The 26,417-nt window shown below is 30.0% G+C and overlaps 4 protein-coding genes across 6 annotated transcripts in view; 2 read left to right on the forward strand and 2 right to left on the reverse strand.

The window, feature by feature from the left end:
- Nucleotides 1-16,700, forward strand: part of LOC107064133 (signal-induced proliferation-associated 1-like protein 3) — a 79,861-nt gene extending 63,161 nt beyond the window's left edge. For all 3 annotated transcript variants that reach the window (XM_089178461.1, XM_015316482.2, XM_089178462.1), the window contains 13 exons: nucleotides 4,334-4,511; nucleotides 5,326-5,802; nucleotides 7,911-8,159; nucleotides 8,563-8,958; nucleotides 10,047-10,258; nucleotides 10,835-11,076; nucleotides 11,159-11,265; nucleotides 11,421-11,655; nucleotides 12,117-12,491; nucleotides 13,079-13,345; nucleotides 13,418-14,950; nucleotides 15,094-15,297; nucleotides 15,380-16,700. In XM_089178461.1, coding sequence (XP_089034587.1) covers nucleotides 4,334-4,511; nucleotides 5,326-5,802; nucleotides 7,911-8,159; nucleotides 8,563-8,958; nucleotides 10,047-10,258; nucleotides 10,835-11,076; nucleotides 11,159-11,265; nucleotides 11,421-11,655; nucleotides 12,117-12,491; nucleotides 13,079-13,345; nucleotides 13,418-14,950; nucleotides 15,094-15,297; nucleotides 15,380-15,581 — 4,677 coding nt within the window. In that variant the 3' untranslated portion in view covers nucleotides 15,582-16,700. The remainder of the gene's footprint in view (nucleotides 1-4,333; nucleotides 4,512-5,325; nucleotides 5,803-7,910; nucleotides 8,160-8,562; nucleotides 8,959-10,046; nucleotides 10,259-10,834; nucleotides 11,077-11,158; nucleotides 11,266-11,420; nucleotides 11,656-12,116; nucleotides 12,492-13,078; nucleotides 13,346-13,417; nucleotides 14,951-15,093; nucleotides 15,298-15,379) is intronic.
- A 2,559-nt stretch (nucleotides 16,701-19,259) lies between these two features.
- Fabpl (FABP-like protein) lies at nucleotides 19,260-20,587 on the reverse strand. The gene is made up of 3 exons (XM_015316588.2): nucleotides 20,215-20,587; nucleotides 19,800-19,904; nucleotides 19,260-19,408 (listed from the first exon to the last, which is right to left on the reverse strand). The coding sequence occupies exons 1-3, from the start codon at nucleotides 20,455-20,457 to the stop codon at nucleotides 19,352-19,354; spliced, it is 405 nt and encodes a 134-aa protein (XP_015172074.1). The 5' UTR covers nucleotides 20,458-20,587; the 3' UTR covers nucleotides 19,260-19,351.
- Nucleotides 20,588-23,003: 2,416 nt separating this feature from the next.
- Nucleotides 23,004-25,265, reverse strand: LOC107064180 (malectin-A). The gene is made up of 4 exons (XM_015316587.2): nucleotides 24,397-25,265; nucleotides 24,092-24,274; nucleotides 23,958-24,015; nucleotides 23,004-23,843 (listed from the first exon to the last, which is right to left on the reverse strand). The coding sequence occupies exons 1-4, from the start codon at nucleotides 24,754-24,756 to the stop codon at nucleotides 23,635-23,637; spliced, it is 810 nt and encodes a 269-aa protein (XP_015172073.1). The 5' UTR covers nucleotides 24,757-25,265; the 3' UTR covers nucleotides 23,004-23,634.
- Nucleotides 25,266-25,665: 400 nt separating this feature from the next.
- LOC149030665 (uncharacterized) lies at nucleotides 25,666-26,408 on the forward strand. Its single transcript, XM_089178463.1, has 2 exons — nucleotides 25,666-25,834; nucleotides 26,002-26,408. Exons 1-2 carry the CDS (start codon nucleotides 25,752-25,754, stop codon nucleotides 26,153-26,155), a joined length of 237 nt encoding a protein of 78 aa, XP_089034589.1. The 5' UTR covers nucleotides 25,666-25,751; the 3' UTR covers nucleotides 26,156-26,408.
- Nucleotides 26,409-26,417: the final 9 nt, after the last annotated feature.

Genomic DNA, 26,417 nt, shown 5'->3' on the forward strand with positions numbered 1-26,417 from the left:
CTTATTATATTTTACTTCCTATACAAGTTTGTTTTACAATTAGATATGAAACTACTTTGATTGCAGAATAATTAGCTTTAAACACGTGTCAAATATTTATTTATTTATCTTTAAATATATTTTATTATCTTTCTTTTACTACAAACTGATTTTAAATATAAAACAATTTTAATTATTAAAGCTATTGAAATCCATAGTGGTTAACATTTTCTGTCTACTTTAATGATTATTACAAGCCATAAAGACTCAAGAATAGTTTTTTTTTTTTTTTTGACGATAAGTAAAATTGCTTGAAGATAAATAGTAATAGTAAATAGGAAAATGCAATATTTACTTAGTCAACAAATTGTTAAAAGATTTTTTTCAGAATTGATAGAACTATTCTCTCTCTCTCTCTCTTTTTATTCTATGAAGAATCACCAACATTCTACATTTCGTATCAAAGCAATCGAAAGGATCTTTAAGAGCGTTGGTTTCCTCATAAAACACGTGCAACTACTACACGTCACCTTGAAATCGAGACCCGCATTATGCAGGTCACCGCTACTTGGCCCTGTATATCTTTACGAAACGTTTTCTCACCCACGTATTTGTCCATGCACGCGTTAGACTTGAATCTTGTAAATCTTTTTCTCGCTTTTATATATTCTGGTATCTATTCATGATAAAATCTGAACAAAATTCTTACATGAAATTCTATTTTATGAAAAAATTGGTTCAAGAACTAAAAAGCAATTAGCTGCTTATTCTTTTTCCTTTTATGTAATTTTAAAACGAAATTTCAATTAATTTAATTATTTAATTATTGATTATTTCCTGAAATATATTCTATTATTTTGGTTAATTAATTGTAGAAAATATTAAAAAGAGTACTCTCTAACGATACACTTAGCGCAAATATAATCTTCTAATTATTTACTGTAAATAGTATAAAAATATGTTTTTTAATTAAAAAAAGCTTAACCAAAATATAAATATAACTTTAAATTATATTATAATGCATTTTATCGTAATATTAAAAAAAAAAACACAAACAACAACAATATATTATCACATTAAAAATAATTCAACAATTGGATACATTTAATATGATTTTGTATAAACGGTTCCCAACCGTAAATTTGATCCAGGTATTACAATAAACCTAGCCGATAAATTCTATTCGAGTCGATGATAATCACGGTTAAAGGTCGAGGGGTTCATAAACAAGGGTCAGATCAGAGGGCATCGGCGTTAGCTTTGGGCAAGCTTCCGTTGAAGGGTCACGTTTGCAACAAGCGTAGTCTGTAGCGAAATGACGCTTGGAATGCAGAGAATGTGCAACAGGCTTCTCGACGAGCGCTCTGGGTACGGTCATTCGTGCCAAATACCTTCGAGGGCCCAATCCCTCTTCGAGTTCGCCGTTCCGCCAACGGTCGTTCGATTCAACGACGATACATGATCATCCTCTTCGTCATCGTCGCGTTTACTGGTTGGTTGGTACGCCTCTTCGAGAATACCAGAACGTCACAACGACGTTATAGAGGGTGAAATTTTACGTTGACTGATCCTCTCGACGAACCAAACGGTCCCATTCGATCTCATCGTATTTCGAATCGATCGAAGTCCATTATTGTCCATTATTGGAATTCCCTTGGAGTATGCTAAATGACGTGATTTGACTTTCTATTTTGTTCTTTCGGTTCTTTCAATTATTTTTCTTTTTTTTTCTGTAAATTAGATTCATACACAATTTGATTAGAAACTTAATTATTTTAATTAACATTCAATTTAATACACATTATTAGAATAATATTTTTATAAATATTAATGGTTGAAAAAACGAATAATTATGATTATTTGAATTATAATTAAGTGGACGCGCCTTATTGCAAAGAATCCGCATTGCATATGAAAAGTCTATAGAAATTATTTCCAGTTTATCTTTTGTTTAAAATTTTAAAGTTAAAAATACCAAATACAGGAAGTTCGATCTTATCGTTTTTAAAATCGACAAGTGTCCATTCTTAAAGTTTGAATGATTAGAATTCATTTGGAGTGTGTGTTATATGCTACATGATCTGAATTAATTTTCTGGATTTGGGGGGATCTTGCTCAGGGTCGGGTAAAATATTGGCGGTATCTGGTTTTTGCAGCAATGAACTTTCAGGTTCCTAACGCTATTTCATAATAATAATATTTAGATAAGGTTTTTTTCTCTTTTCTTATAAATTATTTTTATTGATTCGGTTAGAATTTTAATAATTAGAAATTATCATGATAAGACGATTCTGATTTAGAAACTTATTTAACTGAATTTTATATAAGTAATATTCGTGTTAATGTTTCTGATATTAGTTTAATTAAATTTATCCCTTCTTTCAATTAAACTCACAATTAAAGTAGAAAAATATTCATATTATTTGTAATTAAATTCAAATAATAATTATATAGGTAATAAGAGAAAAATATTCGTCTTATTGTTAGTGTGTTATAAATACGGTGTTAGGACTGTTAAGCATGAGGATTGGCATACGTGTCTCGTTTCAAGTCGACGCACTGTTGATTCGTCAGCATTGCCGTACTAATTACGCGTGTGCTGGCCCGGGATACCGGTTCGAAGTTAACAATGGTTGTTTCCCATTCAGTGGACGCATTTGGCGAAGCGGCCAACGGTATGGGGTTTAAACCGAATGGTCAAACATTTTGTGTGTGTTGAGAAAGAGAAAGAGAAATGGAAACAGCAGGTGCACAATAAAAGTGTATATATGTGTATATCCGTGTGTGTTCACTAACAACCATACAACAAATAAAGAGAGGGAGAGAGAGAAAGAGAGAATAAGCCACCGGTCATTTCGCATAAAAGAAGACAACAATAAACGTTCTTCTCGTTGCGGCACTGAAACGAAGCTAATTAACGTTTCTCTTGGAAACGGAGTTCCAGACGGCGCCATCTCGAATACCAACACATGGGTCTTGTATTTTTGTCGGAATTATTTTTTGTCTTTTTTCGGGATAAAAAAAAGGTGACCAACTTAAATACGTTTATTGATCCTTAATCTGTTAAATATTTTAAAAAGAGGTCATCAATGTCCGATGGTATATGATATATTTCATTTTAAATGATATAAGTTATATGATATTATTAACATTTAATTTTGATTACCTAAAATTCTTATTTTTTTTTTCGTCTATTAATATATCAACTTTTATTTTATTTTTCTGTTTATAACACAGAATAAGAAATATATCCAACTATTTAGTTAATATTTTTGATTTCGGTTACTTTTTTCTATTATATTGCTGATACATATGTTTTATTTTTGTTGTTGTGAAAAATATCGTAAAATACATTAGATCAGCTTATTGATTTTTATCTACGTATGATCTACACATCGCTATTAGATCATCGACGAAAGTGTGAATCAATGAAACAAACATGATTCATACTATTCGACTCATTCGATTGTAAAAGTTACGTATATACGTAAATTGCATTCCTTATAATAATTTAAAGTAGACATACCATTTTATCGGAGTGTATTTGATCTGTTGTAATTTAATTTTAACATAATCGTAAGGAATCTCTTAAAGAAACAAGATCAACTTTGTTGCAGTAAAGTGTTAATCGAGAAACATTTATAAAGAATAACAATTATTTTTTAAATATTAAATTACATTAAATATCTGATAAATGAACATTATCAGAATTTTATTGTAAGTTCAAAATGTAAATTATTTCCTTAATAATTTTTTACATCGAATCTATATAAATTTATTTTATATTTAATTACGTTGGAATTAATAGCTGATCAGTGCGCATATAAACATTGATGATAAATGATTTTAAATGCAATATGAATACGACATGAATTAAGAATATATATATATATATATATTTCCTATGCGCATTTATATTTACGTATAATTTTATTTGACATCAAATACATATCCAAATATACATTTATATCAAATCACATAAATAATAAATAATTTCTTAAATTTATTTTATTATCATAACAAATATAAATAACTGTACAATATAATAAATCATAAAATCAATTTATCAGTTCACTGCCATTAATATAATAAGATTTCGATTAACAGGTTTAGGTTTATCCGATGTCTCAATTAAACCAAGCTCTTTGTTATCGAGGTTTCGTTTATCCGTTATCTTATATTTGTTTATAAATATTCAAGATAAACAGTAGAAACCTTGATTTATCCGTATCGTTTGTATCTCAATTACATTAGTTAATCTAGGTTCTATTGCATGTATATATATATTTATATTCATTCACGTAAAATTATAAACATATAATTAATTAATTAATTAAATTAATTTTAATTACAGAATGACGAAATGATCGCAAGCCTGCCGATAAATAGCGGCGGCAGTGGAGGGCCGGTGAGCCGCGTGGGTCGTGGACTAACCCTTCACAGATCCAACTCAAGTTTAGAACTACCTCACAGTCCTGATCCCGCCTCTCGGGTCCCGGAGACACCCCTCAGAAGGGAATATGGATCTCACGGTGAGTTTCAATTGCTTCTTATTTGTCTGCTTTTTTTTTCCATCTGTTTTGTTGTCTCTCGCAAAAAACATAGTTTATATCTAAAAAGTATCTGAACAACTGAATTCTAAGATATTAGAAATTAAGTTTTTTCTCATTTTTTTTTTTATGAAAGATTTTTAATTATTCTTTTTATTAATTCACGTGAATTATTACATTTAACAAAAAATTATTTACGATAATTTATAACATGTAAATAATATAAAATTGTATAATATAAAAAAATAACAATAGATATTCAGATAGACAATATTATCATAATCAATACGGATTTTGTATTAAATTGTTCATTTAAATATTTGAAATGTTATTATTAAATTCACTAGATACATTTAATTATTATTTTAACAAGCATTAAATGACTCAGGTTATTGATCGATTATTTTATTTATTATTTGTAGTCATTCATTCATTTTAAGAAAAAAATAAAATTATATTGGAATAATAAGAATTTTCGTTTGATTCATTTTACTTTTCTATATAAACAATATAAAAATTAGACAAAATAAATAAAGTAATATACATTGTCATAACATTTATTATTAAACTGGATTATAAAACTTGTTCTCATTTAGTGGTATTAAGTACTAACTATTAAAAAAATGTATTTTAAATATAAAAATTAATAATAAAATGTAGAAAAATCCTATAAGTTAAGTTTGATTTTTAAACGTCTCGTATATGACACATTTGATATTAATTTATTAAAAAAAAATAATAGAAAAAGATATATTGGTTATTAAATGAAATATAAATGTGCGATTGTTATGAACAGGTAGCATCGACGTAGTAGCCGCCCAAACAGTCACAGTCAATGATAATATCTTTGCGATGCTACAAGATTTTCGACCGACGGATCAAAGAAGTCCAATAAACGTGGATTATCTGAGACGTGTTCAAGATACTCAGTCGGCGCAGGACACTGACGAGGTCTGTGGACCAACTGGTGGTGGTTCCAGTCCGAAATTACGATTAAAGTTAAACAGATTTTGGGGTGGTAAATCACCTCGTGCTATGGAAGAAACTTGTGGTAGTCCAGTCGTATCGGCTGACGTCGAGGAGCGACATCGTAGGCGAGCATTTGCTCATTACGATTGCCAATCGCTTACGGCTAATCTCGGTTACGCTGCTAAGCTACGAGGTATACTTTTAGCGAGAAGAAGAAACACGGCAACCGGTGCTTCGGCTGCTAGCGCTTTAAGAGCTTCAACTCCAGACGAAACTCCTGAAGAAGATGCTGGAGATGGAAAAGGTAAGAGAAAAGATCTATTTTCTTATTATATTTGTATGCGTATCAATAATTATGATAATGGACTAACGATAAGTTAAAAAATTAAAAAAAAACCAATTGATTTTATTATTTATTTTATATTACGATTATTTATATCGTAAAATAAATTTAAATCATATTTTTACTTAATCAACTGTGATAATAAGCAACATATGTATGTATATGTATCAATGATATTTATTCGCTGTAAAATATAGCTTAATTAAATTATGTCATATTTATAAATAATATCAATTAATGTTATGCAAAGTGGGTCAAAAGTCTGGACTTAATCAAATATCTCATAAATTATGTAATTTTTATAAAACTTAGGATCCATCATATACATATATAATATTACGTATTATATCTCAATTTTACTGTAACATTTTAGCAATTTTAAATGATTGAGTACATAGCTTTAATAATTTATTTAAATTTGATAAAAAAACCTTTTAGGAGAACTATAATATTATAAATAATCAATAACAGAAATAAAAATTTTAAAAGTTGTTAGCTGTTTACCTATTTAATTACGAAATAAAAGTTATTAATCAAATTTACAGAACTATCAAAAATATTAATTTCTTTATTTGATTAATTCTTTTCGTGTATATGATAGTACAAACTTTTAAAAAATATCATGTGGGCAGATCACACGTGTTAGAACTGAAACCTTCGGAAAACTAAGTTTCGAGAGAAAGAGACGACTGCAGAATATCAGGAGTAGGATAATTGTTGGGTTTATTTGTTATAATAATATTATTATATTATTGTTATCACATTCAAAAATTATTATACGTTTTATTGAAAACATATATAAATAGATAACATATTACACAGCAAGCAAGTTCTCAATTCAAAGAAATGAGACGAGTTGCTTCTAGTAACTAAAAAATGCATGGTAACTAAACACCTCTGTTAGTGTAGTAAACACCTCTATAGTAAGGTTTTTTCCGAAAAGTAGTGAGGTTTTTTCCGAAAAGTAGTGAGGTTTTTTCCGAAAAGTCCGTAGGGTCTCGTCTGATAAGTCCGTAGGGTCTCGTCGGATAAGTCCGTAGGATCTCGTCGGATAAGTCCGTAGGATCTCGTCGGATAAGTCCGTAGGGTCTCGTCTGATAAGTCCGTAGGTTATTTCCGATAAGTCTGTAGGGTGTGTTTAATTAGGCTTTGTAGAAGAGTCTCGTAAACAAGCCTCGTTAAAAAGCCTCATAATCGAGTTTCTTGTATTTACAAACTTTTCTATTTTATTGAAACATTAGCATAATTTTCCTAAATACGCAAACATTATAATTAAAAAACATGTCTTTGGATATTTATAAAAAAAGTATTCTACAATGTTGTCTGATTCTTTTTCTCTCATGTATCTTAAATCAATTATTTTTTTTGTAAAATTTGGCAGACAATACAATTATTTTAATCTATATATTTCATAATCATTAATAAGAATAATATTTACGAAATAAATAATTTAATAATATTTTTTCAATAAAATAGAAACATTTTTAAATAGAAAAGAAATGACACGTTTGGTAAAAAAAACATACCCACGCACCTTCTTTGTTTATGTTGACCGTCGGTTCGTTTGGATCTTATACTTTTGTCGCATACCATACCTACGTACTTATCTCTGTTTATTCTTTTACCCTTCTATCGCTCCTACCTACCAACATTTCGAGTATCGAAAGAATATGTGTGTTTACGCTTTGTAGTATGCAGTCGCACTCAAACACACACATATACAACCAGGAGCGATAACTACGAAGCATAGCATAAAGAGGAGACCGAGAATAGGAAAAATTGTATAGCTATATTCCGTCTCATTCCCTCGCAGTCTAAATCCTATGTTTGTCTCTTTTTCTCTCATTATTTAGTATGGCAACCGTTTCATAGCTTCGTTACATAGCTCCGTTCCCGTTTATTTACTTTTCAGATCACTCCCATTCTAAAGAAGTTTTCACTTCAAAAAAACAACAATAATCGAATCTCTTATTAATAATACAATTCAATAACTGGAACAAATCTTATTATTAGAGTATCGATAACAGTTAACAATAGATAATAATCAATAGAATCTGTTGGGTTAACAGGCAACGACCTTTTGGAATCGTGTCCTTTCTTCCGGAATGAGATTGGAGGTGAAGGGGAACGTGAAGTTGGCCTTACTCGTTGCCCACACGTTAATGGAGTTCACAGGCCAGCGTTATCCTATGGTGTCTCGGTTTTGGAACCTTTACCAAGTGAAACATTATGGAAACACACGTGCCCAGTACAAAAACGGCCACTTCCAATCGAAAGCGTCGATGAGGGTGCTCATTATTATCGAAAATACTTCTTAGGTAATTAATTCAATAATTAATCGCTGGAAATAATTTCTATTAGTTTAATTAATGATAATGAATGCTTTTTTATACAGAAATTTTTGTTAACTCTCTTTAATGCAATTTTATTTCGTATCTACAAAAATATTAATATTATTTATATTCTTACATAATTGCAACTTATACTTTAAACTTGGATATGAAGTAAAAATTAATTTTGTAGTAAAAAAATAAAATATAAAACCTACAAAATATATACATACAAGTATATGACTTTACGTTATATAAGATTAACATGTAAACACACTTTTTATTTAGTTTAAACACACTTATGTATTTTTGTTATCATATATGTTTTATTTATTTTCTTTCCAATATGTTATATAATTAATGTATTTTTTTTTTTTCTACAAATTTGTAGGTCGAGAACATCAAAATTGGTTTGGTATGGATGAACAATTAGGTCCAGTAGCCATTAGTATCCGTAAAGACGTTAATCAATATCGAATAATCGTAAGAACGTCAGAACTGTTAACCTTACGTGGTTCGGTGCCTGAAGAAGCATTAGGTATAAGGCTCCAAGGTAGAGTACCAACAAGAGAACTTTTGGAGTTAGTCGCACCGGAAGTACAATTAGGCTGTCTCAGACTTGGAACGGCTGCCGCCGAAGAAGCTGTTGCAAGATTGGATGAACAGGGTCTTTCTAGCAGGTACAAGGTCGGCGTGCTTTACTGTAGATCAGGTCAAAGGACAGAGGAAGAAATGTACAATAATCAGCATGCTGGACCAGCATTTCTCGAATTTCTCGATACAATCGGTAAGCATAATATATTTTCTTAAAATTATTTAATAAACCGATTATTTATTAAACGAAAATCATGTAAAAATCTATTACATTTTATTGTTTTGTCCGATTTTTATATGTTGTCTTTTATGAGTTTTATTTTCCCTTTTATGAGTTCGAAGTCACTTTTCTGCGAATACCTTCTAACACACTTATTTAATACTATCAAAGAGGTCGCGTCTTTTTACCGCTTCTTTGGACTCAATAAGCACACGACTTTTGTGTCTTGTTTTTCCGGACTGGAGTCATCCATCCATATTACATACTGTGACTAGGTTACTTGATTTTAGTGATCGGTAAGGAACTAGTCTATCTAACATAGCTATGCAATTGACTGTTTTATTATCGTATCATTATTTTTTAATTGTATAGACGAGAAAAAAATAATAATAAATCTTTATATCCCAAAATTTGTAAATTCTTCTTTAACAAAATGTCAATGAAGTCTAAAAATAAAAAAATAATAAATGGAACAATCGACGTCCCACATAAATTCTTGGAAAAGTTTTCAACGACTAAACGGCGCACTATCGTAGGGAAAAAAAGTCGGCTACGTGTTCGAAACTCGAGCGATGCAAAAAGTTACTCTAGCACAGGTGTAGTCGCTGGATTTCCAAGAATTTATCGAAACTAAAACGAACGATCGAATGATAATCCCTTAAAGAGAAGTTCTTTAAAGGAGATCTTTTCAATAGAACATCTTACTTATTTTAAGCTCTAATAAATACATTATTTATATATTTAACAAAAGAAGAATTATACTAATTATTAAATAAGTGTTAACATTCAAACAATGAAAAATCCTTATTACGGTGTTAGTGTTTATTTTAAAAAATTCATGAAAAAGTTAGGTCTTACATGAAATAACTGTTTTAGGGAAAATATATAAAAAGAATTTTACTTAAACTAGTTGTATTAGAAAATAACTAGGTAAAATATGAATTCACGAGAGATAATATTTGTTATTATATGTATTTGAACATGAAAACTCTAACGTTAAATTAATTATATTATAAATCTATCCATAAAGAAAATATAATATTGTTAATGTATAATAATAGGCCAAAGAATAAGACTGCGAGGATTCGAAGGTTACAAAGCTGGTTTGGATACTAGAACAGACTCAACGGGTACTCATGCAGTAGCTGCTACTCATCGGGGAGCGGAAGTTACGTTTCACGTGTCGACGATGTTACCCTTCACACCGAATAACCGGCAGCAGCTGTTAAGGAAGAGACATATTGGGAACGACATAGTGACAATAGTCTTTCAGGTAAGAATAAGAAATAAAAGAGAAAGAAAAAGAGATCCAAAATCAACAATATATCCGAGTTTAAATATACAAACCACAGTGAATAATCACTGTCTGGTTAGCAAATGCAAATAAAATAAAATATAAAACTTACAAGAATTACATCTTTTTTTTTACGAAATTAATTCGAGAGTATATAAATAAAGTTATTATAATATTGTATATGTTACCGTGAAAGGCTGAAATTAGAAAATGTCAAGATTCATGGTCGTTTATCAATATGTCGGTGAAAGACCGATAAAAAATGATAATTAGAAATTATATAATGTAATTATATGTTTCATATAATTGTTCTAATTTGTAGCCTTTGAATTTACTGTTTTACATCTACCTTAATTAATATTTCTGTCAAATCGATTATAATTTACAAATATTTTTTATATTTTATTAATAACTTCTTCAAATACAGAGATATTTATGTACGATAATTTATTATCTTTTTTTTCTTCTATTTTTTTTGTTTTGTTATTTCTTACTCATTACTGTTATTTTTCTAGATTTTTTTCCTGTTTCTAATTCTTTGAACATTGTTCTCAGGAGCCGGGAGCTCTACCGTTCAGTCCTCGAAGAATACGTTCACAATTCCAACACGTGTTTATAGTCGTAAAAGCCATTAATCCTTGCACGGACAATACGCAGTATAGCGTAGCTGTTTCCAGAAGCAAAGAGGTACCTATTTTTGGACCACCTGTTCCACCAGGAGCGACATTTACAAAGGGGAAAGCTTTTGCGGATTTCATTCTTGCGAAAGTAATTAATGCCGAAAATGCGGCACACAGGTAATACAAGAATTTATTGTAGATAACTAACGTTTTCAATTTTATTAAATAACCGGAATTAAAAACGTTTATCTTTTTGTAGATCAGAAAAGTTTGCCACAATGGCGACAAGAACGAGACAGGAATATTTAAAAGATTTGGCAACTAATTATTCTTCTGCGACAGTAGTCGACACTGGTCAAAAGTTTTGTAAGTTTTATATTATATTAAAATATTTATTATAAATATTTAGATTATATATCATTTATGATATGATAATAGATGTAAATATTTGTATTTAATTATTACTTTTATTAGATAGAATTGTTCTTTATTCTCATTTTTTTAAATTTTATTTTTAACAGCGATGCTGTCCTTCAGCAGTAAAAAGAAGACAAATGTTAGACCAAGATTATCTTGTGATGCATCTCAGCGCGGTGCGATTTGTTGGCAGGTCATTCTTGAAGATAGTAATCAAAACACCGATTGCTATCTTGGAATAAGCATTGATACTATCGTACTAATCGAAGAACATTCGCGACAAATCGTCTTTGTGACTCCTTGCGTCAGCGTTCTTGGCTGGCATGCTCAGACCAATAGGTGAGTTTACTTGAAACTTTCTAATAGCACTACAGTCGCAATTTTTATCATTATCGGAGAAAATCGTAGAAACATTAAATATATTTTTATTTTAATTCTTTCTTAATATCATATAATTTTATATATGTGCGTATTTTCTAATAAACAATTAATTTTGCACTAAAAAAGTTAATTATTAATTCATATCCGAAAATATAATGTTTATTTATATATTCTGCTATTTTAAATAATGTAATTAAATTAGAAATAAATCGGTTTATCGAAAGAATTACTTTAATTAAATTTAAATAAGAGTATATCGTGATAACTTTTTTTTAAACATAATGTCTCAGTAATTGAATGATAAAAATACATATTTTAAACTGATTAATTTATCTATTTTTAGTTTGAATTAATATTCTATATTACGCAAAAATATTGTGCAATTTATGAAACAAATCCAATAATTAATTCTTTTGCAGCCTAAGATTGTATTATCATCAAGGCGAGTGCATAACGATCCATGTGCGTGGCGATTATGGTGAACGCGATGAATTGATGGAAATAGTTGCACGATTGCGAGCGGTGACGCAAGGTGCACCAGCATCTGAACTTTCCCTCAAAAGAAACAACGTCGGACAATTAGGTTTTCACGTACAACCGGACGGTGTGGTGACTCAAGTCGAAGCTATGGGACTTTCATGGCAAGCTGGTCTTCGACAGGGCTCGAGACTCGTCGAAATTTGTAAGGTTGCTGTATCAACGTTGAGCCATGATCAAATGATTGATCTTTTAAAAACCAGTGCTCAAGTTACTGTCACTGTAATTCCACCCACGAACGAAGGCAATCCCAGAAGGTAAATTTTTTGGAAACACGTTGAATGTGTTCATTTCATTATAAATAATATATTATTATTATTATTATATTTGATTTAAAGAACAATTCTATCTTTTTTGTTATTACGAAAATTGTCCAAGAAGTGAACAAAATTTGTCGACAGATCTTTAAATATAGTTGTATATTAAATATTTATGTTATATTGATTCTTTTGACATCTGTTATATAAATTATATTGAATAGACCATAATATAATTATGTAGTAACTAAAAATTCTTATTATTTTGACAAATAATTGCTTTGCCGTTAGAACTTGGAACGCACAATGTTTCTTTTTGAATCAGATAAAAAAGAATTTCTTGTTCAAATAAATAAGCATATCTTATTAGAATAAAAAAAATGTAAAGTCATTTTAATAAATGACTAGCATATTTATAATATTAAATATTTAAAAATACTTACACACGCACGTATTAATAAGTTTTTTAGCATTCTCGTCTTGCCAATCACGATTAGCTAATTTATCTTTTAACAAAAAAAAATGCTAATAACTTGAAATGTCATGAGGACGAAGTAAATCAATTTACTTTTTATTTGCAAACATAGAGGATGCCCGTTACAAAATTGTCAGCATCTTTCGAACAATTACGAAGGTGATTATGAAAACGTAACCAACCCGGACAACACGCCGACTCAACAGATTGCCATGTCACATCAAAAACGATACGATCGATCTTTTAGTCCGCCTAGATCTAGCAATAGTTCAGGGTACGGAACTGGATCAAGTTCGAGATCGTTTAATGATCCCAGGTTTCCATTAGAAGGTACAATGACTAGCAGTAGCAGTGGGCACAGCAGTACCGATGATCGTTGGTGAGTAAAACGTAAGGAGATAATTAATAGATCTTTATCGAATTTTCTATTTCATATTTGACGTTCTTTTAGGTACGAATTATGGGAATCACAGGATCAAGATAATAATGTACATCGTACGGATGGCACACCACCACCACCATTGCCAGCAAGACAGAATTATCAATCTCATACTCCGAATAAAGCAATACCAGGACAAAAGAAAGAGAAAGAAAGTCATTATGCGAGTAGCAAACAATTTACTGACAATTCAAAACATCATAATCACGATCACTACACCAAGGAAAGTAGCTATGTTTCGGCCAAAGTCATCCAAGAAAATGCGAGGCACGAGAATTATCAAAGACATTTGGATAACGCTCATCGGAATCAAGATCACGTAACGTCAAATTACGTGAAGTTACAAAAAGAGAAGTTCGAGATCAAACAAGAAAATCTCTATGCGTCACAAAGAGATCTCCTAAAGAACGATTATCAACATCACTCTACTCATCAAAAACTTAGTGCTTCCAATTCCTTACCATTGGCTCAAAACGCTAATTATAGTCTTCCCAAATCTGCCAGTAACAATAATCTTATTCGATATAACGAATTCGATCAGACAGGTCCTAAATACGAGTACGAAGGTAAACCGGATAGAACTTCGAAGTATGAGATACAAGAAGAGAAATTTTCGGACCGAAACACGAATAAATTTGATCAAGAAACGCGTAACGATATACGTAACGATATACGTAATGAAAAACGTGCCACGACAGGTTATGAATACTCAGAAGATTCCTATGAAAAGAGGAACAGCAAATACGACATAGAAATCACCAAATACGATTTGGAAATGATACAACAAAACAACGATAGAAAACATAATAATAATGAAAATAACGATCACATTCGAGAACCAATTAGATACGAAATGCCTCATGAATTTAAAGTTGGTGAGAAAGTAACTTGTTTGAAAACAACTATGTCTGAGCGACCAGTTCCCCACAAGGTCAATGTCGAATATAGACAGACAAAGGACTTTGCTGTAAGTCTACCACCGGAAGTTAGGATTCCGGAAAGCAATTCTAACGAAGTAACAACTTTACCCAGTGAAGACGAACTATCTAATGGTTCAGGAAGCATCTCACCGAGATTAAGAAGAGCAAACAAGCATCGTGCTGGTAATTTAACACCATCGAGTGGTAGCTCGAGAAATCAAAGTCCTCGTCCGAAACCAGGTGTTAGAAATTCTCATCGAAATTCAGCTAATCTCACTTCGAGTACATTACAAGAAGATCTAATGAAACTAATCAATCCTGATTACATAGCTGATGATAGTCAGCTAACGAACAATAATATATCGAATAGCATTATGAGCGCTAACCAAAATGCCAATAAGATAAATAACAATATGCTAGAAATTCAAAACAGATGTAGATCCAGAGAGAATCTTTGCGGTAACAGTGCTTCTACGCTAAGCGTTTTACCTGCTAATGGACAGGATAATGGTAATAATGGTTCGGAAGTTATTTTGACTATGGCTAGACCAGCCACTGTTATCTCTAATGCTAGCACGGCGTCTAGTCCAGCACCAAGCGAAAACAAATTATCCAAGGAGGAAAGGTACGATTAAATTCATCTCTTAATTCATTTTAAAATTAAATATAAATCATAGCATTAATAAAAAAATAAAATCTAATTAAAATCTTCAATCATTATTTGTTATTAAAATAATAAATTAATATTTACATTTTCCATTAACGCAGATTATCACCGCGCGTTACAAAGTCACCACATTCGATGTCAAAGCCTATAAACAATTTAACTTCCATTAAAGACACGAAAACGCACGTAGATAGCGATGTAGATTGTTGGCAAAATCATCATGTAGATTCAAATAATAAAACATCAAAACAGCATCCTCAGGAATGGACAGACGATAGGATTATTGATGGCTGTAATACCATTGCGTGAGTATAAATGATCGTAATCATAACGAAAAAACTATCTCGAAAAAAAACGCGTTAATGATATTTTTGAAATTTTTTACAGAAATTCTGTCTCCGACTTGCAATCTCATCTCTCGACTCTCGAGTTGAGAGTAGCTAGGGAAACACGACGTCGTCTCTCTTTAGAAGATGAAGTTCGTCGTTTGAGAGATGAAAATCGACGCTTGCAGGATGAAAGTCACGCAGCTGCTCAACAACTTCGCCGCTTCACCGAATGGTTTTTCCAAACGATAGATCATCAGTAAAAAAGAAAAAATATAAAGTCTAACTATACTATTATATTTACTACTGATGAAATGAATTGCGATGATCTTCCGAGTCTCGTTAGATCGAGACTAAATCGGATTTAAAGAAAAAATCCCAAGAGCTCGATCATATTTTCTTTTTCTCAATATATATATATATATGTTTTTTTCATATTGTAATCGTTAAGCTCAATTTAAAGAGAGCATAATAATCGATCTTAAGTGCAGTATTAACATTGCCCTATTTGGGTCAACTACATCGATATTCAAAACCTTCATTTAGTTCATATACATATAAATATATATACACACACATAAACACAAGAAAACATATAAGTATGCGTATATACATACGAATATAAGGAGAAAAATATTCCAACGTACACGTTTAAAAAAAAAAGTTACTAGATCAGGGAGAAGAAGAATCTTTTGAATGTCGTGTCAAAAGAATTTCCCACCTGCATGTACCATATTAGACTCGTTAGATTACCTTAGTAAGGTGTAAGATATTATTATTATACCTTAGTATGTGTAAGATATTATTCGTTACCACCATGTTGTAGTTGGAGAAAATATTGTCTAAGTATATTCTTAATATATCTAACAAAGGGAATATTACATTTAAAAATTAAAGACGAAAGAAAAAAAAGATAATAAAAGTGATCAACAAGAATTTCAAATAAAAAAGAAGAAGAAGAATAGAGTGCGTTGATTAGAAATGGTAAGTACTTTTGTTTAAAGATGCACGCTAAATAGACATTATAGTAACCATGTAAGTGCGTTTAAAAGGCGACCAAAAGACCAAATATTCCTAGTGTACTAAGGATTTACCGTATAATGCAACTGTAATTTATTACATATTTTATATACCCTTACATTTTAACATAAAACACGTATTCAGTAAATACGCAAATTATAAAGAATGTAATCATCATCGAGTGGAATGTTACGAGATCATTCCAAAATGTTTTTTTGATCCCTGTGTGAACATTCTATAACCGTCGTGATTAGATGTAAAATCTTATGATACGATTTCTTTGTAACGTACGGAGACGAGGTTCGTCGAAAAAAGTAATCTATATAAGTCAGCGAATAAAAATCAATACTTATTCGAAAAAACAGTGTTTTGTTTTTCTAATAGTATGGTCTATATAACTGAGTACAGTAAGTATGCAGTGTCTCAACCAAATGTGTCTTCTGTATTATTAAAAAATCTATTTATTTTTTCGAAAAACGCTGAGATGTGTAAATTTTCATTCGAAAGTAGCAAATTCTTGTCATAAACTCACTTATTTTGCTAAACTTTTCATATTGCAAATGTTCAATATGTGTATCGCTAATCTTAATGCAGTGATAACATTTCTACTCACAATCAATAGTACTTTGAACATATTTACAGTACGTTTTTGTAGTACAGTAAAACCTTAATTAATCGATAAGTGTTTATCCGACGTCTTAATTAATCATGGTCTTGTTTATCGAAGTTATTGGATATCCGTTGTCTTATGTTTGTTAACAAACATTCAAATCAAGTCGAGATATATAGTAAATCTTGATTTATTCGCATCATTTATCCCCGATTGCGCTAGTTAAATCAAGGTTTTATTGTACTTTGTATCCGGTGTAATCTTTGGCATCATTTTTAATTTCTAATAATATAGGATACTTCAAAGTCAGAAGCTCATCTGATAAAAACAATAAATTTTCGCTTGATAATGGCTTAAGCTTAATACAAATACATAACGATTAACGAGATCTCAGGATCTTCCTTGATAATTGCACATCGTATTTTGAAAACGTAAAAATTTGAATTTTTATATAAGCAATTCAATTGGATAAAATAATCGCATGAAAATCTATAAAAATTAAACGAAGACAGACTTTTATTTTGTTTCGATTTTTTAATTTGTTTTTACAATATCTCTAGGAAAATATTCCAATTTATAATTCGTCAGCATTTTATAAAATATATTGATACTTATTTAAAAGAATATACTCTATACTAAAATTGAAATATATAAGAATAATAATAATAATAGTAATAATATATTTATCCGGTTTCACAGTTAGGAATAGGATTTATTCACTCATTCATTCTTTTTATTCACTTACACACTAATAATCACTATATATATGACGATCATATACATGTTTAAAATATCAATTTTAGCTAAAAATTATACCTATATATGAAAATATATTAGTAACATACATCTAACAAGGGCTATTAAGGATAGCCCTTATAGGTATATTATCTATAAGGATAATTACAAACATTTTTAAAATTTTGTTGTAGAGCACAGTTGTAGGACTCATTTAGGACAATACATTACACCCCAGGAGTAGGTGTCAAAACTTGACACGTTGAACGCCAGGCAAATTCTTACGGAAATCCCCGTCAGGCCACGCGCGTTACTTTGTATTAAGAAGACAGTTGAACGTCAGTCACCTACGATTGACACGGCTTATATTGAGACTTTTGCCCCCGACCCGGATCGAAAAGTCTGAACCAGTTAGTTGCGTTTACAGCAAAAATCATCCGTAAAGGATTTGAATTACATTGAAATAAATGACTGAATTATGTACATTTTAGTTTGTTTTCGATTTACACGGTTTTATGAGGAACCTATCCTCAATGCAAATCGGCACATAGGTGTAATGTAAATAGCGTCTTTTGTGTTGCTTAAATTGTTTCTCAGACGATACGTAATCAGCGACAAAATTCATTTAAAATTTTGCAGTCCTCATTTAATGCATTTCATTTAAACTATTATTGTTTAATAATTTTTTAATTGTATTTAATATTGACTAAGTAGATAGATATTTAAATCGATAAATAAGGAAATTATTACAATATCTTATATAAATATTTCATTAAAATACACCAAATTCATATTTCAATACTTTGCTTTTCAATTGAATTATATTATAATTAATATCAACCAGTTCACAATATATTTAAACTAATAACTAAAAAGAATTATTATAATTAAGATAAGATAATAAATTCTTATTTTCACGATTTATCAATTCACTTATCTAGTAGCTTACTTTCGAATAATCGAATTAATAGATGTATCATATATCGATAGATTAACACTTATTGTGTTTGATCAACAAAGTAGAACATTTATTCTTTTACTTTCCTGCTCGTAAGATTGTCCTTCTATTTTATTTATTTTCTTTTTTTTCAATCACTATTATGTTCTTTGTTATTGTCATACGATGATATCTAAAGAATAGTAATGTTTGATAAAATTATGCGACACTGATTCATTTATCAGTAAATTATTTACCTTTTCAATTGACCTTTTTCTACACATCAAAAATCCTATATAGAACAAGATCGATCGATACAACTTTATATAAACAAGACTTTATGACAACCACTATTTTATTTAAAGAAATACAATATATCAACGAAAATAATTCATTTAGAAATGTAGGGAAAATTAAATAAATAAATAATAATAATTTTTTTATTTAAAATAAAATTATAAATAATAGTAATTTTTTTATTTAATGTTAACAATCTTACAAATAGTACTTATAAATAATAGTAATTTTGTTATTTAATGCTAACAATCGATTATATATATTCGATTCAAACTCAGAAAAAGTTTAAATATTGATATTTAATAGGATTTTTAAATAAAAATAAGAAATAAAACAAGACAATAAAAGTTGTACGAAGTAATTTTATTTATTAATTATGTTAATAAAAAGTTATTTTATGTTTCATTCAAACTAGACTGTTAAAATAACACATTTTAAAGTCTTTTATATGTACGCGTTGCTTTCACTCCTGATTTACTCTCCGTTAAATGCTGAAAATGTCATAAAAATGATTATTTTTTATCTTATTCTTCTCATCAATCTCAAATTTTATTTTATAATTTCATAAACACATAATTTTATATAGATTAAAATAAAAAATTAAAAAAAAGGATATATTATGCAATAGTATATTAGTATATATAATATATATACCAAGTTCTTATCATTTAAATAATGTTATATTTCTCTAAAAATAAAATGTTCTTCTGCAATAACATTAACATCAATTAGAAAATTTAGTAATCCTAATATAGGTTTCCGTATATAAGAATTTTGAAGCCTTGCATTACAAATGAATATTAATTATTTAAAATTTACAGTGGGAACAGGTATGAACCCTCTGACTTACGATATATATTATTATAATAATAAAATACTCACAACGGTCATGTGGGTATCTGTAAATTTATAATTTCGAATACTTTTCACTCCTGAAGCCAATTTAGTTTCAGTCACAAATCCATCACCTTCTTTAGTAGTAAAACTCTGAAAGATAAATTTGACGATTTATTAATTGTTTATTTCATTTATTTTCATTGTTATAAATAAGACCTAAGAGAGATCACACGAAATATATCTTTTTCTATATGTATTTATACTATGTTAAAATAAATAAAAGAATATATATATATATATGAACACAAATTTAAATAACTACGACACAACACTAATGTAAGTTCTTCCATTTGGTAATTCTTTTCCAAATGATACAAAAGAAATAGAAGATTATCAAACTACATCAAAATATAGATCACAAAGAAAAACAACAGATAAAAATGAAGAAGATGAGACCGACCTTGAGAGTACCACTAAAAGATGGCATGTTTTCATCGTATTCTTCTCCTAATTTGAAAGTTGTCACAGCAGTTTTACCATTGCTCTCAATAGTGACAACCCATTGATCTCCATTCTGAGAGATTTCGATGATCGGTTGAGCGTTCAAAAAAGGTTTTGCCGTTTCATATTGTCCAATTGCTTGGAGATATTCCTCGAAATTTTCTCCGGAGACGTATTGATATCTTCCAGTTACTTGCACCATTTTCTTCGATTTTATCTCCTTTTTTACTTTCTTCTTTTTCTTTCACTTCTTTCTCTTCTATCGAAAGATCGAAGCGATTCTCTTCTCTGTTACGAGGTGATGGTCACGTTAGCAATAAGACGTCGAGATTGACCATCCGCTGCTTTTATAACGACTCTTATGCGAGGGGGGATCGACCCCTTGTGTCTTTATCACTCGTTCGATCATTCTCTCTCTTTTTGTCTATCATATACGTTCTACTCTATCTATACTTTATACATCGATGCATATACATACATATATACATATATATACAAACGTGCGTCAACGAACGTATACATACATGCACACATATCAGACTAATTGTAAGTTGTTCAATCTATAATGATCTGACAGAAAGGGTATTCTGTGGATTATCGTCGATAAAGACTAAACTTTGGATCAATATTTATCGTTATGACAAAATTCGTCTATATATTATTTTTTTTTCTTTTCTTTATTTTCATTTTAAATGAAAAATTTCTTTATACACATATATAAGTTTTTTATTTACTTTTTTATTTACTTTATTTTATTTTTAATTATATAAAACTTCCGTTTGTCTCTTTCCATCTGTAATTCGAAGCCACAGATACGTACAAAGATTGATTTTGTAATCATTAAAATCACGAAACATTGATCCTCGATTTTGTCATGATTTTAACGACTTTAACGATTTTACAAGAGTTCGTCGGTCTCACTAATTTAACTAACTACTTTAACTAGGCAATTAACGTAGTGCATTAGCAAATTGGACCAACGAGTTGAGATTGACGTACCATTCTCTCATAGAAAATGCTTTCGAAGTATGTCTCCTGTTGGACTATTGTTATGTTTCTTATTTTATTGTGATATTCCTATCAGATATTATAAGAATAATTGGGAGTATTAAAGAAATTAGTAAAATATAAAGAATTTTTTCTAAAACGATGATGATTGTTGTCAGATTAAAAAAATAAATAAATAACTTCATAGTGAGATGCACATTTACCACACTATACCAAAGTATTTGACTCTTATAGATTTTATTTCTGACCAATCGTGTTCCCTATCATATCTCTGCTGTCTGTGATTTTAATAAAACCATTCCCCCTTAGAGAAAAAGAGAAAGTGAGAAAGAGAGAGAGAGAGAGAGAGATGATTGTTGGGATATGCATGAATTCGAGTTAACGTTCGCACTTAACGGACACGCAACCATATGTATATATACACACATAAGTCCACCCTTTAATGTTAAACGAAAATAATCATCATTTAGTCTAAAAAATAAATATTCCGTTAGGTAAAAAGTATCATTTACTTATCAATATTTTTCCTTTATCTTAAACAAGAAATATTACAAATTTAAAAATTCATATTATTTAATCTACACCTACGACAGAAATATAAAAATTGTGTTTTTTCCTATCTATCTTAACGTAAATTCCCATCGTCTTTTATACATATCGTGATTCGAAGCGCGATAATTAGTCTGCAAGTGTAATAAGAATTTCAAAGTATCATGACAAAGATATTAACGTAGAATGATCGAGATTCGAATAACTTTTAAAATATTAAGATCGTAAGATATCGTCAGGCAAAGAAATCTATTTGATCAGAATAGATTACTTTTCTTTTTTTTTTCTCAAGGTAGGGAACAATATAATACGGTGGCACTCGAAGCTATGACGTCGGGTCTTCCAAGCCATAAGTACGGCCTTGAATTGACAACTAATTGCCAGTGATGACCATACATCAAAGACCTAGACGATCGGCAGTCACGTGATCTTCCGTTTCATGGGATGAATGAGCTTATTCCCATTAAGGAACCGTACGAAGCTCACGTACGAGGCATACGTACAAACGTGTTGAGCACACCTACAAAATCTTTCGAAGTGACCCGACGGCCAATTGAATTTGTTGCAAGTCTTCCCCTTTTGTTGATCGCGGTCCGCGGCATGATCGATATACAACGGCATTTTAAAAGCACCGTTTGATAAGCGAATGATACTTTGCAGTACCGTGAATTTGCGGAAGTTGGCACTTGTACTGACGTGTATCCCGATTGCCGTGATGGCGATTGGACGACGATCGCAGGGGGACACTTAACGCTCGATCGTCGAGAAAGCGCGTTTGCTTTAGAAAGCAACTGTAATGAGATATAAGAATCTTTCTTCTCACTTTAATTTTTCCTTTTTTTTCCCCCATAAAGAAAAAAAAGAAAGATAAATAAATCAAACACGTCTTTTATGGACATATAAATACATATATACAATCTTCCCTTCATAATCATGATTTTGTGCGAACGTCTACTTTGAGATTAAAAATATGATCGAAACTGATAACATCAGATAAATTGTAATCATCAGTTATTGTTACGATAGCGCATTGACAATAATCTACTTATATAATACTAAAATTTACCAAACACCGGACTTTGTTCTCCGGTGTATTATTAAACGATGATTATTTAAACGATAAAATAATAACGAATGGATGTTAAATAAGAATGAATTGACTACCAATGAAAAAAAATGATAACAATCGGATGTTGTAATAGTAACAGCTTTATTTGCTCTTTTGCAAAAAATCAAAGATTTCTCCTTTGGTATATTTTTAATGGGCTATCGACCAAACTTCGTTTTGGCTTGATTTATGTTTAACTTATGTTAGTTTTGCATTTGATCGACTATGCGCTACAAGCTTTTCAATAGCTAAAGCTATCAATTACGCTCTGTGTGTACATGTGTGATGTTTGTGTATATATATATATATATATATATATATATATATATATGTGTGTGTTAAATAAGTAAATAAACAAATTATACAATTATTTTCTAAACCTTTTGTAAAAATAAACAAATATAAAATATAATATGTAGTTTCATATATGCATATCTTCGTTGAAATCTTGTATGTTTCCATTAATTAAACCAATAATTCTGTATACATTAAATATATAAGTGCGTCTGTATGTGTGCTCATCTATATAAATTAGTAATAAATATTTATATCTTAAATCTAAAGTTATAACGCAAAGTGGAATGGAACGTTTGCCGCTAGCTTCCATTCATTTACACATTCTTTTGTACATTATTAAAGTAACGTAGGCAGTTGAGAATATCATCAATCTTAAGTAAGTACATTGTGTTTCTGTGCACATTTTTTATCGACAAATTACAATCTGCATAAACAAAATAAAAGAGGTATAAAAGCTCCTATAGCTACAAAGACAGGTAACATTACAGAAGAATCATCAATGGAATACGGATCTGGAGTTCTAGGTCCACTCGTATGCCTACTTCGAACTGTTGATTCTTCTTCATCCTCCTGTATATTGGGATATTCCTCAGCTTCTTGAGGAATTGGACCTAATTGAGGAACATCTAAAACATATATCATATACAATATTACATTACGTTGATTACGTTGAGACAAAATTATATTTTCATTTCCCTTTTTTTTGGTGGAAATATAAAAAAATCTACATGAAAATTCACCTTCTGCTTTTCCTTTAATAACTGCAATTGCATTTATCTTAGGATTGTCTCTATAACCCTAAAAGAAAAAATAAATGTTAGTTACTAAAATTTATCTTTCGAAAGTTTTTTAACATAATAAACAGGTATATTACTTTTATAAATTCAACTCTTATTTTTCCTGCTAATATATCAGATTCTTCATCATTGTATATTAATTTTCCATCTTGTACTTTAAATGGAATATATTCATCGTGTGCGATACCTCTGCCCACTCTTTCAAAAATGTCCAAATCGGTGACTACTGTATGATCTCCGTTCAATACCACATCGAACACCTGATAAATGAATACAATTAAATCATTAATTATTAAATATCTAATACTTAGAATTCTATAATAATAAAGAAATTTAGTTTTTTATATAATAAATATATAAAAAATAAAGAGCCTGGGTATACCTTCATGTTTGGTGAATTAAAATAGACTTCGCAAAATTTTAAAATCATGACATATTCTCCATCTTCGCTTATAGGTATATCATATCCAAAAGTACTATGATGATAACGCTCTGTTTGATACAATATTTGATCTATGCTATTAACACGACCAATGAGTAATTGCTTGCCATAGTCTGAAGCAGTACCGACTTTCCCCATTAAAGGGTCTCTTGCATAACGAATTCCATAACTATCAGAGTGTGCTTCACCTCCAGCATTTACTGCATATATCACTTCTAAACAAGATGAATCTAACACACAACTGCTCCAAATCACTGCATATAACAAGAATAAATCTAACCTCCATTTTAAAGAACACATTTTCACCCAATTGTTATCATACGAAATAATAACAATTCAACTTTTAGAAATAACAATATGTTCATGACTCTAATCTTGAATTTTTGTAATAACCTGAATTAAGTTTATAACCGTTTTTGGTATAAAACTTAAAAAAAAAACAATTTAATATAAGATCATATATAGATGATAGATAAAAATTTGTTAAGAGATAATAAACATATAATTTAAATGCCTTTAGAAACCACGAATAATATCTGTCAGATTAAACTATAGAAAAATAATTCTATTTTAATTCACATACACCATCGACAGCTGCTAACGTCCATGATTATTATCTATTACTAAGTCGTGCATTCATCATTCTTGACATAGTATTGTCGCACACAACGCTATCTATTTAAAAATGTATTAACACGTTCCATGCCATATGTACCACAAATGGTACATGCTAAACTTTCCATTCCGGTCTTGTGTACTATCAATGGTACACACTGACATATTTATTTAAAGCAAAGAATATAGAAGTACATTGAAGCTCACAAATCCAGTTTTTTATCTAGCCAGATTCATTGTAGTTATGCACCGGGCATAATTAGTTATCACAAGTGGGCGATAGTAGGTACTTAATGCGGTTACAGTACAATCTATCAAAGAATGGTACAATCATCAAAGAAGAGTACAATACTATCAAAAAATACAGTATCGCCCACTGGTGGTTACGGTAGTAATTAAGATGAATCTTGTTAGATAAAAAACGGGACTTATGAGCTTCTATATACTTCTGTGTATTCTTTGCTTACAAAAATGAATTATCTTTACTTTTATCGATAAAATAGAAAATACAAAATTTAGATTTATCTATGGAGCAGATCATTTCGAATCTAGTTGTTTTACTATTCTCACCCTACGTGACAAGTAAATATTGCAGTATTCTTTGGTAACGTGATATGCATTGTATGTAAACAGAAATAAATTCGTACGATTCTTTATCATTACAACGTTTAGTAAATATTATGACGTTCTCACAGGCTCATCAAACAGAATTAATTGCACTCGCAGATTTAGCTGGAATTACTGCGACTCCTGGTGTCTTTCGGTAATATTTCTAATATAAATTTCTTAACAGTTTCGTATAACCTATAAAGTAAAGTTTCGTGTTATATTTCTTTTTTTTGTTTATATATATAAATTTATCGAGATCAAATGGAGTCAAATGTATAAAAATGTATATTAAATTATTTTTATATTATCATCGTATATTAGGATTGCAATAGAACTTTTGGCGATGGAAATATCACCGGAAGACATTTATTTTCTTCTCAAACAAATCTGTTCGAAGACGCCTTCTGAATACTCGTCGACGTCTAAAAATTTGGATACTCAACCTGAGGAGGATGAAAATTCTGAGAAATCTTGATGGTTACCTTCTTTTTTGATAAATCTTATAGACTTTTTAAATGATTTAAAATGTATATAATTGTAATCTAATTGTAAATCAAATAAGACGCTGTTACATAATTTGTATTAAAAAAAATGTCGTTATTTATCCTATACTTTTAAAGTCAGCTTTCAATTTTAATAATACCGTTTCTTCCCATTGCCAAATTTTCAAAATTGAAAATGTATTTATTTTTGATATAAACAATTTATTATTAACGTATACCAAATAACATGACCTC

The sequence above is a fragment of the Polistes dominula genome, unplaced genomic scaffold, assembly GCF_049000335.1.
Source record: "Polistes dominula isolate Pdom_NZ unplaced genomic scaffold, Pdom_raw_medaka contig_77, whole genome shotgun sequence".
NCBI classification, from domain to species: Eukaryota; Metazoa; Arthropoda; class Insecta; order Hymenoptera; family Vespidae; genus Polistes; species Polistes dominula.